The sequence below is a fragment of the Schistocerca piceifrons genome, chromosome 1 (genome assembly GCF_021461385.2).
Source record: "Schistocerca piceifrons isolate TAMUIC-IGC-003096 chromosome 1, iqSchPice1.1, whole genome shotgun sequence".
Classification (NCBI taxonomy): Eukaryota; Metazoa; Arthropoda; class Insecta; order Orthoptera; family Acrididae; genus Schistocerca; species Schistocerca piceifrons.
In genome coordinates, this window is record NC_060138.1 from 509054544 (window position 1) to 509071455 (window position 16912).

At 40.8% G+C, this 16912-nt stretch overlaps 1 protein-coding gene across 2 annotated transcripts in view; it reads left to right on the forward strand.

The window, feature by feature from the left end:
• The window catches only part of LOC124796599 (5'-nucleotidase domain-containing protein 3), a 134520-nt gene that overhangs the window by 6032 nt on the left and 111576 nt on the right, over positions 1-16912 (forward strand). For both annotated transcript variants that reach the window (XM_047260709.1, XM_047260710.1), the window contains exon 2: positions 158-333. In XM_047260709.1, the coding sequence (XP_047116665.1) occupies positions 158-333 (176 nt within the window). The remainder of the gene's footprint in view (positions 1-157; positions 334-16912) is intronic.

Here is a 16912-nt window from a genome sequence, read left to right on the forward strand (position 1 = left end):
TTATTTGTTCCTTAAAATTTTAATTTGTATGTGTATATAGTTATTATTTCACCCATAACTATAAGAAAATACACAAGAGAAAATATTGGAATTTGTTACAGGCAAATTAAGACCTATACTGTTATGAAATATGTAAATAGTACATATTACTTTTCAGCTAAGAAGCTGCCCCCTGATGTAAACCCAAAAGGGGTTTTTGCATGTAATGAACTTGATCTGAAGGAAGTGAAAGTTTACGGCTTTGATTATGACTACACAATTGCATGTTATAAGCCTTCCATGGATTACTTATTATATAATCTTGGGAAAGAAACACTCGTCAACAGATACAAGGTTGGTGGTTGTAATTCGTCTACTATTGGAAATGACTAAATTTTGGACAACATTCTAAAACTTATTATTATATATAAAAAATTCTCTGAAATAAATTTGCTGTATCAGCTAAGTGGTGGACTAAAAACTCAGAAAAGATGACACTTTTTAATAAACTGAATGTGAATGTACATCAGAGATTCTATTTACTTTGTTACCAGGCAATAAAATTGGATTAAAATTACTTGTTAGTTGACATTGCACACCTGGCCAATGAGTGATGCCCATAAAGAGGTGTCATTTAATACCTGGAACACAGCTTTCTCATGTACCGGAAGCCTGTACACTGTTTGATCAAGCCTAAATTGAGGACCAACTAATAGACACAATGAAAACACTAAAGTGGAATATATGTCAACTAACAAGTTATATTAATTACATTATAGTTGCACCACAGACCTGTATGAAATATAGTAAAAATGTGAGTTTTTACGGGATAGAAAGGGAAACAGAAACTTGTGGAAGAAGTACTTGTAAGGAAAAATCGGTCATGGAAAAGCATAAGAGCAAACTAGGTAAAACTGAAAGAGAAAGAAGAGAAATTGTGTAGTCAATGGAAGAAATAGTGCCAAGAAAAGCAACAGAATGAGTTGTGCACAAAAAAAAAAAAAAAAAAAAAAATGGAGCAGCCAAAGGAGTTGAAATCCTAATTAGGTCCTCCAGATGTATGTTCTCCCCCCCTCCACCCCCTCTCTCTCCTCCTTCCCTCCCTCCCTCCCTCCCTCCCTCCCTCCCTCCCTCCCTCCCTCCCTCCCTCCCTCCCTCCCTCCCTCCCTCCCTCCCTCCTGCTTCCCACTACCTCACTCTCTCTCCCTTCCCCCACCCCACCCTCACCTCCATCCCCTGCTGCTACTTTCTACCCGTATGCAAATTATGCCCTTGAATAGCTCAGGACAGATTTCGTTCACCATATTGTCCAGTCCTTACTAGTGTGTGACGTCATATGATACTTCCTTCCTTGTACCTCACTACTCTCTCAACCCATTTCAATGACTGACTGTACATCCATTTTCAGTCTTTCTCTTCAGTTTAATGATTTTTTTTTTTATCTTTAATGCACAACTTCTCTTTCTGCAGTTACTTTCTTGCATATGGGCTACAGTTGTTTATTCTTATGTTTCCTATAAATATTTGCCACCTATATCTTTTTTGGGAAATCATTCCCCTAAATTACAGTGTAAGTACTTATATGATTAGTGTGATATTTCAATTTTCTACTCTTTGAACAGTTTGTAATTGTGGCACGAACATATCTCAGTAAGGTAAACAGAAAGTTATTTGTTTACTGTTCAGAAAAACATTGCATCAGCCACAGTGCAAACCAATTGTGAAAGCTGTTGATGGACACGAGATAAGTCAGTTGCTGTTAATAAGCAGCTAGAAATTGCATGACTGCTGTCAAGCAGTTAGAATTTGCTGCGAATAGTTGTTGGGCAATCTACTGAGACACATGTACCAAAAAAACTCTCTCTCTCTCTCTCTCTCTCTCTCTCTCTCTCTCTCTCTCTCTCTCTCTCAGAAGTTATTACTACTCATTGACATGAGTTGTGATGATTGTGAATGATGAGTTGTTGGTAGGTCTGGGGGCTCTGTACAGGGGAAGCAGGCCCGAAGAACATTCAACATAGTACACACATTTCCCTATCTCTGAAACATGAGTTGCTATCTCCTATCGATTATTGATGCAACAGACTTACCCTGTTGCTGTGTCCTACATTAGATAAATTATGGGCAAAAGGCTATGGTGATCCATAAAATTTTGGGCATGTAACATGCCTGAAATTCTATGCAACAATCTTTACATTGCAAAAACATGAAGATGCCCAAAGGCTAGGAGTCCGTTACTCATTGGCAGTTTGAATGTGCAGTGAATAATGGTGCCCTTTAAGGAAAGGATAGGAAGGAGCACCTTGGCCACTCACCATATAGAAGGGTAGATACATACCATGTACAATAGTTCATGATGGGCAGGACCGTCCGTAACATACAGTCTCTGTAAATTAACTTCTAAATTAAAAGCAGCTACCGCACATTGGAACAAACAGTGCTTGTCATTTGACTCGAAGTCCACACTTGAATCATTTCAGTAACTGGAGGAGAAGGCCAACAAGGCCGACCTTGCTCGTGGAATTTCAGTTGTTATGTTGTACAGCACACAAGTTTTTATATTAGTCAGCACTCTATTCAGTCTAGATAATGATAGCTACATCCATTCACAACAAAATTTCAGAGTATGTGAAGCTGTCACATGCAATGCTAAAATTTATAGAAGTAAAATTTTGTGTGGAAATCTACATGTACATTACAAGGATGGATTAATGGGAAATGGAAATGATGTAATTATTGCAATGGACAAAAAACTCAAACCCACTGTGATAGAAATTGAAACTGGTGTTAGATTTTTTTGGGTAAAGATGAGTATCAAAGGTGATTATAGAATTAACCAGTCATGCTGTCATCACTGGAGGATACTTCAATCATCCAAGAATTGATTGGGGTAATTACAGTTCCATAAGTGTTGACGATTGTCAAACATCAGGTGAAATAATGCTAAATACTTTTTCTGAAAACTGCTTAAAACACACAGTTTTGAAGCCCCCTCATGATGGAAATGTATAACATCTAGTGTCGATAAATTAGGATATCTATATTGAAACTCATGTTTGTGATCATGAGGCAATTAATTGTACATTTAGCTCTGCGTAGAAGCATTTAAGGAAACAGTATCTCAAGTTTAGAAGAATAATTGACTAAGGTATGGGTAGATATGTACTTTGTAGAATAGTTCATGATAAGAGGAAGATTCCTTACTACACGGTCTTTGTAAAGCAACTTATAAAGTAGAAGTGACTATTGCACAATCGGTGCAGAACCAATCATAGGGCCATAGATAGGGAGAAGCTAACTGAAATGTGAGGAAATTGTGGTCATGTTTTAAAGCAGGTAGTAGCAAGAAGCAAAATGAAGGGCAAGAAATTGAAAACAGATATACTGAACTTCATTTTCAAATGTACCTTTACATTGAAGATACAGAAGTGCTGCCCAAGTTGAATTCTTGCCTGCTACAGAGATTAATGACATAATTGTGTTGAGAAACAATTGAAATGACTGAAGTTGAACAAGGCCCCATGGCCCATTGGAATCCCTGTCAGATTATGTACAGAATTCGCAAAATAGCTAGCCCCCACTCTTAATCATAATATACTGTGGCTCTCTCAAATTGTATCTACTGGTTGAAAGAAAACACAGATCACACCAATCTACAAGTAGGGTAGCAAAGTGATCCACAAATCTACCATCTAGTATTATTGACACATATCTTTTGTAAAATTCAATAGCATATTCTGAGCTCAAATATAATGAGGTACTGCAAACAGAGTAATCTCCTTCATGCTAACCATGATGTATTCTGAAAACATCAGTCATCGCAAGACCAAACAAAGAAACAAACATTGTCCGAACAGGCCTTGAAGGCCCAATGGTACTGACTGGCCGCCGTATCATCCTCAGTCCATAGGCATCACCACATGCGGATACGGAATGGCATGTGGTCAGCACATCACTCTCCCAGCCGTTGTCAGTTTTTGTGACTAGTGTCACTACTTCTCAGTCAAGTAGCTACTGCCTCAATTGGCCTCACAAGAGCTGAGTGCACTCCGCTTGCCAACAGCACTCTGCAGACCTGAACGGTGACTCATCCAAGTGCTAGACAAGCCTGACAGCACTTAACCATTGCGAACCCAACTCAAGCTTTTTTCGAGTTGACACCCTAAAAGTTATGGATCAAGGCAGTCAGGTGTCTAAATATTTCTTGACTATCACACCAATTGTTACTAACAAAGATATGACCATATAAGGTATCAAATGGAATTTGTAGCCAGCCGGGTTGGCCGAGCGGTTCTAGGCGCTACAGTCTGGAACCGCGCGACCGGTACGGTCGCAGGTTCGAATCCTGCCTCGGGCATGGATGTGTGTGATGTCCTTAGGTTAGTTAGGTTTAAGTAGTTCTAAGTTCTAGGGGACTGATGACCTCAGAAGTTAAGTCCCATAGTGCTCAGAACCATTTTTGGGATTTGTAACTGGACTGACGATTTTTCAGTGGGAATGATGCAGCATATTATCTTAGATGGGACATTATCAACAGATATAGAAGTAACATCAGATGTGTTTGGTAATGACCTGTTGGGCAATATTAATAGGAACCTCAAACATTTTGCAGAACAGGCAGTTGTCTGTAATGAAGCATTACCAGAAAGAAATATATGTGAACATTCAGGCATATCTTCATGAGATGTCAAAATGGTGCAAAAACTGTCAACTTGCTTTAAATGTTAAGAAATAAAAAAATTGTGCATTTTACAAAACGCAGACGGTTTACTGCGAACACAATTGTAATCTGTAACTCATACAGATACCTGATTGTAACAATTTGTATGGATATGAATGGTGTGATCACATAGATTCTGTTGTAGGTAAAGTAGGTGGCCAACTTTGGTTCACTGGCAAGATTCTGGGGAAATGCAATCTCTATACAAAGGAAAGTGTTTGCAAAAAATTGGGTGACCAATCCTACAATATTGCTCAAGAGGATTTGAACACATACAAAGAACTGCACCATGGAAGTCAGAAATTCTGAAAAATGTGAACTTACAGATGGCTGAAGTAGGTGCTAACTATCCAACAAAAACCTATTCATGAAGTTTCAAGAACCAGAAGTAAGTGAAATGTCTAGCAGTTTACTGCAAGCCACCATGTATAGTTTCTGTAGGGGACAGGAAACACAAGATTGTACTAATTACAGCAAGCACGGAGGTATTCAAGCAATCATTCTTCCTGCACTCTCTGTGCCATTGGAATGCAAAAGATCATAATGTGTGGTATAACGGGAAGTACTATCTGCCATGCTCTTACCTCTTACCAGTGGTTTGCAAATTAAGGATGTACATCTAGATCAGGTTGTTCCAGCTTGTGTGCTCCTGCTCTGCTGCAGAGTGCTCCCTATGCTGTTGAGCATTCTTGCTCGTTGTGAACAATCAAACGGGCTGTCATGGAGTAGCCTTGTGAACTGCCGACCATGCCTTACATGATCACTGACCTCATTTTAGTGACATGCTATCATGAAGAAATAAGTAATCAAGGAAATAAATAAGAACTGTTAAAAAGTATTGAGTTTGTTTATTCCGACTCCCAAAATTTGACATTTTCATTTCAGAACCAGATCAGCAACATCAAGAATCTATGTGTTCACAGCAGTAGTGTGGAGGATGCTCTTCATTGTCACTTCCTAAAGAAAAGACAATTGTCGACTAATCATAAAATCCGTGGTAACTGCCACAACTGCTGTTTTGAGGAAATCGCAAAAACTTCCAGAAAGCATTCCTTTTTGATATCCTTTTTTATAGCCTAAACAAATGAAGACAGTTAATCTACAAACATTTTTTAGAGTAAAGTTATTGTAAAACATTTGATAACAACAAAAAATTGTTAATGGAACAAAACAAGAACAGGGCTATGTGCAACCTCTCTTAAACCGGGCTAAGTCTACCACGTATATTAGTAAATAAAGGCGTGTGGGAAGGATAATAATAATAATTTTACTATTATAAAAATCTGGAAACTACTGTTTACAGTTTTTCTATAATAACTATATTATTATGAAAAGTCAGGTAGGCCTACAGAAAGCGCTGTGTTTGCAAACAAACTAGTTAAAGAACAAAGACAAAATCAAGCATCTTACTGGTTCTTGCAAGTTTTATATCAAAATAAATGCCTTTTACAAAGTTTTTGTAACATTTTGTATTAATTTATCACTATTTTATAAGCAAAATATTACAATGTTACAGTCTGTAAACTGCTGCTGTGTTTACTCAGTCAGATTTTGGGAAAACAGTTTGTTTTCTTGTTTGAGATAAGGTATCATCTTTTTTTAAGTCATCCTCCCTCTCAGTTTTCAATCTGGCTGTTAGTTCAAGCGGGATAGACCTAAGCCTTTTATGGTTTCCATCTTCACACCTTTTTTGAATATATTTGTTTGTGTCCACATTTCAACTTCATTGAATGTTTTTTTTGTAAACACTTTTCTGGGCTTGTTTTAGAAACTTTGAGCCAAGTGGCCTTGGAAATTTCTAACTTTTTTGTGATAAGGTGTTCTTTAGCTACTTTGGAGAAGTCATAAAAATCATCATCATTCATCATAGTGGTTAGAAAAGGAGTTTTGCTATTGGCATTACACAAAACTCTCACAAGATCAAAGAAACTTCACATTTTTCTACTGTTTCTCTTTTTTCATTAGAGCAAAGTCTTGGTCACAGGTTAAGAATGAATGTCTAGAGACAACATACTTGTGGTGAACTTCATTAAAGAAATCATTACAGACCAAGTATATTCATAGGAAGAATACCATTTGATTTTTGCTTTGGCCACAGCTGTTGTCAAACCACACTATTAACCTTTTTTTCTCGGTAATTTTGCTTTTAATCCCCCTTAACATACAGCTCACTATTTTGTTGCCTCCCTTGCCACTCATGCCCTGGTGACAAAGAAACATAAAACCTTTATTATTACCTGTCATATGCAATCCCAAATTGACATAAATAAGACATTTGGCAGTGTTACAATGCTGGCAAAGGGAAAACCTGTTGTAAACCTATGGATACTGTGCATGTATCACTTGTAGGAGTGGTAGAATGTACATGATTACGCTTCATCTCTTCTCTAGCTTTTTCAGCACATCTATGATGAAATTCTAGAGAAGTACGATGTACAGCTCTTTTGGTTGAGTCATTCAACATTTTACTTTTAAGCAGATCACATGTTTTACAGGTGTCTCTCCTTGGATGGTGAAATCTCAGTTTGGGAAAGTGTTCTTTCAATACTGTTTTGTAGTACAAATATCTAATGTTTGTGTTTGGATAAAGCATAAAAAAGCCTCATACATTCGCTGTAATTTAAATCTTGGCTTATGTAATGGCTTTCGTCATTGGGGAAACTTTTGATGTGTTCAGCAATGCTTGGCTTGTGTAATGGCTTTCACCCATGGGGAAACTTTTGATGTGTTCAACAATGCGTTTTACGCCCACAGTTATATCTTTCCTCTCTTTGTTTTTATTTCCCCTATGTTAAATGTAGGTAACATCACCACTCTTTTTTTTGCTTTTACCAAGGTTTCCACTCTTCACCTGGTAATTTCCAGCAAGGTTTTTTTGTCCACCTTCGTCATCAGGAACTGTATAAAAAACACTAGCCTGTCTGCGACTCTCCTTGGGTCCTTCTTCTAACATTGCATACACTTATGTTTCCCATCAAATAAGAGTTTTGCTATACATTATCACCTAGTTCTTAGAACTGATTGAATATGTTTAATTTGTGTTCCAATGCAATGTATCTACATTGATAACTGCACCAGCATGAAACCTGCAACAAACAAATATGGGAATTAGAGGCATTAAATAACTTGTGACTGCCACAAATAACCTGTTTGTTTGCTACTCTGCACAGTTAGTAGGTCTACTATAGCCCAGGAATCAAGCCAAACATAACGTAAAGTGGTCTGCATAATGTAAACATAGGCTAGCTTAAAATGCCACAGAAAAATCATAATCAAGTGAAGTTCTTCAAAAAAGCCTTAGTCCTAAGGCATTAAAGTTATTGTATGCACTTAACTCATCAGGTGGAGGTTGTTTTAGAGGTACAGTAACCTTCTTATTGTTCTCATATGGTTTTCCCTTGGCTCTTAGCTTCTTATTCATTTGGGAGACACTACCTTCATCCCTTTTTCGAGGTTTTCTTGCTTCATCTTGTTTCATCCATCACATAAACCACAATAGTAAACACAACAGACAGGACTAATCCCTGCAACTTGAACACTATTGAACCTCAGACTAAAAACAACAGCACGAGCACATAGCCCTGATTTTGTTTCAAAACAGGTGGCACTTAGCACCTGGCGCATTCTTGTGGCCATGTTTTAAACCACTTCCACACTGATTACTAGATAGCCCTGTTTTTACTGATATCCCATATTATTATGATAAAACACTTTTATTTTTATTTTTGGCACTTATACCAGAATTTATAAGTAGTCGACAATTCTTTAGCTTTTATTCTTTTCATGGCTGAAAAGCTGCTTACAGCAGTATGTAAGTCCAGACATGCACATGATCCATGTGGCATTTTTGTGCAGCTTGGGGAATGTTTTTTGTTCTAATGAATGATATCATCATGACAAAAAGGTCAGCATGTTGTAGTATTTCTTTTTCAATAATGTTGAATTCTGAAAATCTACAATGTCCAACTGGAGTGGTGGCGATTATGCTCTGCGTGAAGGCATATATAATGGCACTGAACATTGTTGTTTATCAGAGTTGAATACTTTGGAACATGCAAGACACTGTGGACCTCAGTCCCCATCACTAAATAGAAATAACTCTTGAAATTGAAGCATAGGACTTCCACAGCTAACTTAGCTGTTTGTCCAAACAGGGCTTGTTGTATCAGTTTTTGCATCATGGAATGGGTGGGCAGTGAGTTCACTTTCCCTAAGATAGGAGAATTTCACATGTGATATATTCAGTTGGAATATGAGGAAATAGTAGTAACATTGGAAACAGTGAAAAAATGCCAGAAAAACACTCTTATATATTGAAGCAGTGGCTGTTCCTCAGGCCACAAATCTCAGTGAAACATTACTTGGAATACTCATAACATCTGAGGTACTTAGTGTCCTTAGTTTCAACAAGACTTTTGTTTGATGAAACATGATGATGATTTATATTAGTAAATTGATAGATACATGTTAATGATTGAAAAAGGTTTGGGATTGTGAAAATAAGAAAAATAACAAGGCTAGTGGATAAGGACAAGGAAAGAACAACTGATTTTACACCAACATTCAGAGTGCCAGATCTGTTAAAATTTTACTTGGTAACAAAATGAATGAATGAATGAATGAATGAATAACAAGGCAGGATTTCTCCATTGTAAAACTATTCTCATGCACTAAGCATCCTGTGTGATGCTGTAAATGTCAGTATAGTAGCCCTGTACATTCATCTGTAACATCCATGTGATGTAGATGTAATAGAATTTCACATGAAGATGGAACACAAGTTTGCATCAATTCCTGTGAATACCATTCAGTGTGCAATAGAAACTGCCAGTTTTGAATTGCACGAAGGAAGTTAAAAGTCTTGAAGCAGAGAACATATTAAGAAAAAAATGAAACCATTAAGACCTTACAACCATTCATATTTTCTTCTATTAAAGAAAAAATCATCCATAAATTATGCATCTCTAAACTAACAGAAACATCTGATGCCAGTAGATGCTTACCTTAAAATGTAAAAAGATGAAAGTCTCTTATATGGTATCAGATAAAAATAGCATACATTTTCTGATGAATCATCAGCTGACCAACTTGATAAATGATATGACAACATTATCATAAACATACTGTAGAACATAAAAGCTATACAAAGTATGCCAAAGAAATAGATAGTAAACTATATGACAGAAGCATACTGGTATTCTCAGACAGCATATGAGTTAAGGGTGCTGGAACAGATGTTGATTATGCAAGAACAACCCAAACATCTTGAAATCCTTCCCTCATTCTGTGGGAGGCAAAGTGGAAGAAAAAAGTAGATCTCTCTTATAAGATGGATCCCATTTTGCAGAATAATGAGATTAGTTTTATGCCCCATGTGTTATAATTCTATATCATATTAGTGTGCCTTAAGAAAAGGTGCTTTCAAAAGCTTGTAACAAACATTACTTTGGAGGCTTCAACCTCCATGAGTAGTAGTCACAGTCAGAAGTGGCAAATGTTGCAGCTTAGGTATTTATTTCACTATGTAGTTGAATGGAGCCTTAGTAAGTAATAGTGTACTCCATCTGTCTTCCTAAGGAAGGCTGCTCTCTCTCTCTCTCTCTCTCTCTCTCTCTCTCTCTCTCTCTCTCTCTCTCTCTCTCTCTCCTCTCTCCCTGTCTCCCTGTACATTCTCCTTTGTACTGAGATGAACTGGAAATACAACACATTCATATTCACTATTGATATTTGTTCTAAGTACAAGAACACGCAGACAATGACAGATGCAGCACTATTACATTTAGAAAAAAGTTGTTACAAGAAGACACTTGCCACAGAGTGGCTGAACTACTAGTCCAGTGACCGTAGTCAGAATGTCAACATGTAACGGAGGGTGAGGCTGGCTGGGTCTATATGTATAAGCTGTTGACCGAATGGTGGAGTATACGAAGGAATGGCTGTGCCCGCATGCAACACTGGTGGCTACTGATACTTCTAGCATCTGCCAACTTCTTTGGTGTGCCTTACTGCTGCATGCCCAGGACTCTCAGGCGTGGAATCTACGCAGATCAGTACACCCCTCTCCCCTTGAGTGTAGAGTGTCACATTTCTGAGGCAAGATGTGGTCGGCTGTGATGTGCCCCCCTTCCTCCCACCATGTCGGAGCATGAGATGTATGGATCGATGATGGCCAATCCAAGACAGGTCCCTGGTGATGTCTGGAGATGGTGTGGAAGATGGAGGCAACTCTGCCGTAGGCTGAGGCTACACAAGAGTCATTGTACTGTAATTCTTAAGTAATAGAACCCAGTATGTTGTCCTCAATGGTGAGTGTTCATTGGAGGTGAGGGTATCATCTGGAGTGCCCCAGGGAAGTGTGGTAGGTCCACTGTTGTTTTCTATCTACATAAACGATCTTTTGGATAGGGTGGATAGCCATGTGTGGCTGTTTGCTGATGATGCTGTGGTGTACAGGAAGGTGTCGTCGTTGAGTGGCTGTAGGAGGATACAAGATGACTTGGACAGGATTTGTGATTGGTGTAAAGAATGGCAGCTAACTCTAAATATAGATAAATGTAAATTAATTCAGATGAATAGGAAAAAGAATCCTGTAATGTTCATTGGTAGAATTTTGGGAAGATGTGGTTCATCTGTAAAGGAGACCGCTTATAAAACACTAATATGACCTATTCATGAGTACTGCTCGAGCATTTGGGATCCCTATCAGGTCAGATTTGAGGGAGAACATAGAAGCAGTTCAGAGGCGGGCTGCTAGATTTGTTACTGGTAGGTTTGATCATCACGCAAGTGTTATGGAAATGCTTCAGAAACTCGGGTGGGAGTCTCTAGAGGAAAGGAGGCATTCTTTTTGTGAATTGCTACTGAGGAAATTTAGAGAACCAGCATTTGAGGCTGACTGCAGTATAATTGTACTACCGCCAACTTACATTTCGTGGAAAGATCACAAATATAAGATAAGAGAAATTAGGGCTCGTACAGAGGCATATAGTCAGTCATTTTTCCCTCATTCTGTTTGGAAGTGGAACAGGGAGAGAAGATGCTAGTTGTGGTATGAGGTACCCTCCACCACACACCGTATGGTGGATTGTGGAGTGTGTATGTAGATGTAGATGACGGGCGTGTCCACCAGCTGGAGGGCAACTGGAGCTGCTGCTGGAGGCTGCAAAGTCCTAGGCTCATCAGGTGGAGGTGCTGATGCAGATGGAAGAGGAGGCTGGAACTCCGGCAGATAGGCAGCACCCAGTGACAGGGGCACAGGTGCCTACCAGATGCAGAGTGGATTTCCATGGTGTGGGACCTCCCAGTCTCCTACCCAGAGGATGCAGACACAGGAGCTGTTCTGACACACAGTGACTACTGGTAACCAATAGGGACGCAGACCAAAACCATACACCACGACTGCTGTCTGTGTTGGAAAACCCAGTACAATGTAATATGATGGTGGATGAGATCCCGGATGGAGGAGGGGGAGGACATTCTCTGCTGGCACCCATAGAGAAGCTTTGCAGGGCTGCAGGAACCAATATGACATATCTGATAGGCCATCAGAAAAAGCTTTAAGTCCTCCTCAGCAGGGAAGTCCTGCAGATATTTTTTCATTTGAGTCTTAAAAGTGTGAACCACATGCTCAGTTTCCACGTTAAACTATCGGTGAAAGGGAGGCAAGCAAACATGGTGGATGCCTGATTGCACATAGAAATAGTGAAATGCTTGAGACAGGGTCAAGAGTAACTGGGGGACTGTCCATAGAAAAAAAATTTTAAGAGAAGCTGAACAGAGACCTCAGTAGTGGCTTGCATATAGAAAACAAGGATGACAATCACTCAAAACATATTCCGAAATGGACCTGCAAAATCGACGTGGATACCTTCCCAGGGCTGTGGTGCTGGAGGCCATGGGGAGAACGAGCTTGTGGAGCCACCTGAGACTAGCACGCTGGAACACACAGCAACCGAGCTGTAAAACTTCCCACCCCAAATCCCAGGAATAACCACTTTGGAAACTGCGTCGTCCGAGGGGATGAGAATGACTCATCTAAGACTGAGGGACAATGGCACAAGACAAAGTAGTTATGAAGCGGATTGGAAGCATGGCCCAGAGGACAAGAAGACCATCCCTTCTCGATGATATGGATAACCTGCATGAAGGTGAGGTCAGACGCTGTTGCCTTGACAGCTCGGGTGCTAGTGATTGGAAACCCATCTACCACCTCTTGGTGGGAGGAGATACCAAAGTAAAAACACACAACCTACTCTAAATCAAAGTCAGGGTCTGGGCCAACGAGCACCCAGTGAGGTGGAAAGGGAAAGGGAACAAGGCTCACTGCTGCAATCTGTGGGCTGCCTTTTCGGGGACTAGGGAAGACATACTAAATAACCAAATTAATTGGTTGTGGCCCCTAATTAGTTGGAATTTGGTGCCATACAATAAAATGTGAAATTTGGGGGCCACATACATAGTGGTAAAAGCCTCCTGCCCGACCTGAGAATAGTGTACCTGTGCTGGGATGAGTGTTTTGATTGCAAACACCTGTCAGGAAGGTCGCAGTTCGTAGTAATAGACGGCAAATCATCGAGTAAAACTGAAGCGATATCAGGTGTTCCCCAGGGAAGCGTCCTGGGACCTCTGCTGTTCCTGATCTATATAAATGACCTGGGTGATAATCTGAGCAGTTCTCTTAGGTTGTTCGCAGATGATGCTGTAATTTACCATCTAGTAAGGTCATCCGAAGACCAGTATCAGTTGCTAAGCGATTTAGAAAAGATTGCTGCATGGTGTGGCAGGTGGCAGGTGGCAGTTGACACTAAATAACGAAAAGTGTGAGGTGATCCACATGAGTTCCAAAAGAAATCCGTTGGAATTTGATTATTTGATAAATAGTACAATTCTCAAGGCTGTCAATTCAGCTAAGTACCTGGGTGTTAAAATTACGAACAACTTCAGTTGGAAAGACCACATAGATAATACTGTGGGGAAGGCGAGCCAAAGGTTGTGTTTCATTGGCAGGACACTTAGAAGATGCAACAAGTCCACTAAAGAGACAGCTTACACTACACTCATTCGTCCTCTGTTAGAATATTGCTGCACGATGTGGGATCCTTACCAGGTGGGATTGACGGAGGACATCAAAAGGGTGCAAAAAAGGGCAGCTAGTTTTGTATTATCACGTAATAGGGGAGAGAGAGTGGCAGATACGATATGCGAGTTTGGATGGAAGTCATTAAAGGAAAGACGTTTTTCATCGCGGCGAGATCTATTTACGAAATTTCAGTTACCAACTTTCTCTTCCAAATGCGAAAATATTTTGTTGAGCCCAACCTACATAGGTAGGGATGATCATCAAAATAAAATAAGAGAAATCAGAGCTCGAACAGAAAGGTTTAGTTGTTCGTTTTTCCCGCACGCTGTTTGAGAGTGGAATAGTAGAGAGATAGTATGATTGTGGTTCGATGAACCCTCTGCCAAGCACTTAAATGTGAATTGCAGAGTAATCATGTAGAAGTAGATGTAGATGTGGCTGCTCCGAGCCATCTGCATTCCCGTGGGTGAGAATTGCCGCTGTACTGTATTGCAAGGTGTCTGTATAAAAAATAAAATTAAAAAAAATGGTTTGCCAGGATCAAAATTAGCTAAAGGTGTTCCTTGAGCATAGTGAAAGCATGGTTGCATGCAGGAGACTAGATCGAAGAAGCAGACTAGTGCAGGAGGAGGTAGAGAGGGTCCGTAATGATGGACACCCTGGAAATAAACTGGTGGTAGTAGGCAATTTTAACTAGGAAGAATTGCAGTTTTTGCAGCTATGAGGGATGCAGCAGGTCTATAATGGCCCTGACAAGACTTTCCATAGGCCTGACACTCTGCCATGAGATGGGGTGGCCCACATACTTGAGAGATGGTTGGAAAAATTTAGACTTTTGCAGATTGCAATGCTGACTTGCGGCCTGGAGTTTTTGAAAAAAGGGCTTGGAGATCGTGCAGGTGGTTGCTCATAATACATCCGGTAATGACAGTGTAATCCTTGCAGTTGAAACTGGGTGGAATAGTGGACGTGACCTGTTCCAGATAGCGTTGAAAATTTAAGGGGCACTTGCCATCCCAAACATCAACCATTGCTATTGATACAGGCCAAAACGTGTATTAGGAACTACGATACACTTAAACTTGTCATCCAGGGGTAATTAGTGATATGCTTCAGAATGATCAAGTTTGGAGAAGAATTGACCCCCTGCGAGATGCATGAACAGTTCATTCAGATTTGGCAATGGGTATATGTCAATGACAGACCATGAATTCGTGATGACCTTAAAATAGCTGTGAAGTTGGAATTTACTAGATGATTTCTTGTGTGTGTGTGTGTTTGAGGTTTACGGGCACTAAACAGTGTGGTCATCAGCGGCCAAACGCATAAAAACAGGAACACATGCAGTGAAGGGTCTAAGACGAACAGCGAACAAAGAGAATGGCTAAAAGACACAGACCTGACGCAGTTCCAAATCCACACATACAGAGGCAAAACAAGAGGAGAAGGAACACACTAAAAAGGAAGGGAAACAAGGAAAGGAGAACAGAAACCGAAGGAAAACAAGGAGGTAATCATGACCGGCTGACCTCTTACCTAAAACCTGGGTCAGCCAGTCACCCAGCAGCACATTACAACCCTCTCCCTAAAATCCGAGGCAACAAATTGGACAGGAAACAAAACCGTAAGACCTTAACTACAGCCGTTGCGTCATCTTGTAAAATAGAGGGCAAATTCGGTGGCAAAGAAACCACTGCCCTCTGGTCAGAGAATAAAAAACAGTCAAGTAAAATGTGGCGGACAGTAATCTGGACGCCACAAGCACTGCAGATTGGGGGGTCCTCCCGCCGGAGTAAAAAACCATGCGTTAAGGGCCTGTGCCCGATGCGGAGGCGAGTGAGGAGAACCTCATCCCGCCTGCATGACTGGTAGGACGTACGCCATGGCCGCGTGGTGGCCTTGACCAGACACAGCTTATTTTCACCGACTGCCAGCCACTCCTCTAGATGATTTCTTCATGAGGACAAGGAGTGTGGCCCATTCACTAGCACAGAGATTCCTATGACTGACAGACGACGTTGGCTGGTAGCAGCTGCATGGAGTACATGACTGAAAAGTCAAAGGTCTGAAAGGCATATCTCCATAAAAAGTTTTGCTGGTCTAGCTTCATGGAAGACAGTAAAGATAATAGGCCGTTACTGATTTATAGGTAACTTCAGCTGTGAACTGGCCAAGCAAAGGGACTTGCTGTTTAGAGTAACTATGGAGGTGCCTGTTTATTGGTGACAGTGGTGGAGAGCCGAGGTCCGAATCTGTTTGGGCACTAAGCAAGGAAACTGCCATACCGGTTTCTACCTGCAGGCGCAGTTTTTGCAAGAGAACCAAAATCTTGGTAAAAAGCTTGTTGGAATCCTTATCAGGAACAGGCCCTGATGAGAACACTTCCTGGATATCCATATCCATGTTCTCTGCTGTGTTCTGTGCAGTTGAGTGGCAGACCATCACAATGTGCCCCCCCCCCCCCCCCTTTTTTTTTTTTTAATCACTGATGATAGGTGGTCCAACAACAGCAGCAGGGAGCGGCAACTTGAACAGCATTTATGTGCCGTATGGAAACCATCAGGTCAGCTGCCTTGCACCTTTGCTACGTCATCCTCCCCAGATGCAGTGGATGCAGCTGGGCCACCCTGTACCGCTCTGATATCACACCAGGCATCCAACTGCCGACCAGTGGTGTGTGAGATGTCATATGATTGGGCAGTTGGAAAAATCTCTTCAAGGGGGAGGGTTCTCTGATTGGAGGACCCATTGCTGGACTGGAATTCCTTATCCACGGTGGAGCAGATGATAACATTGCAAACCTCAGCCAGATGCAGATGTCTGTCCAGTTTCAGCGGAAGCCTCTCAGCCTGCAAGATCCAGGCAGTCACAAAGGGTAGGATTATTGGTAATTGGGAGCTTCAATGTTAGGTGCATTATGGGGGCTCCTTAGGGACATAGCTGCCAAGAAGGGGAAGAAACCCAGTGTGCACTCCATGTGCATACTGGGTGGAGCCATTCCAGACGTGGAAAGGGTCCTTCCGGACGCCATTAAGAGCACTGGGCGCAACCGACTGCATGTGGTGGCTCACGCCGGTACTAATGATTTGTGTCGCTTTGGATCAGAAGAGTTTCTCTCTGGTTTCAAAGGTTCA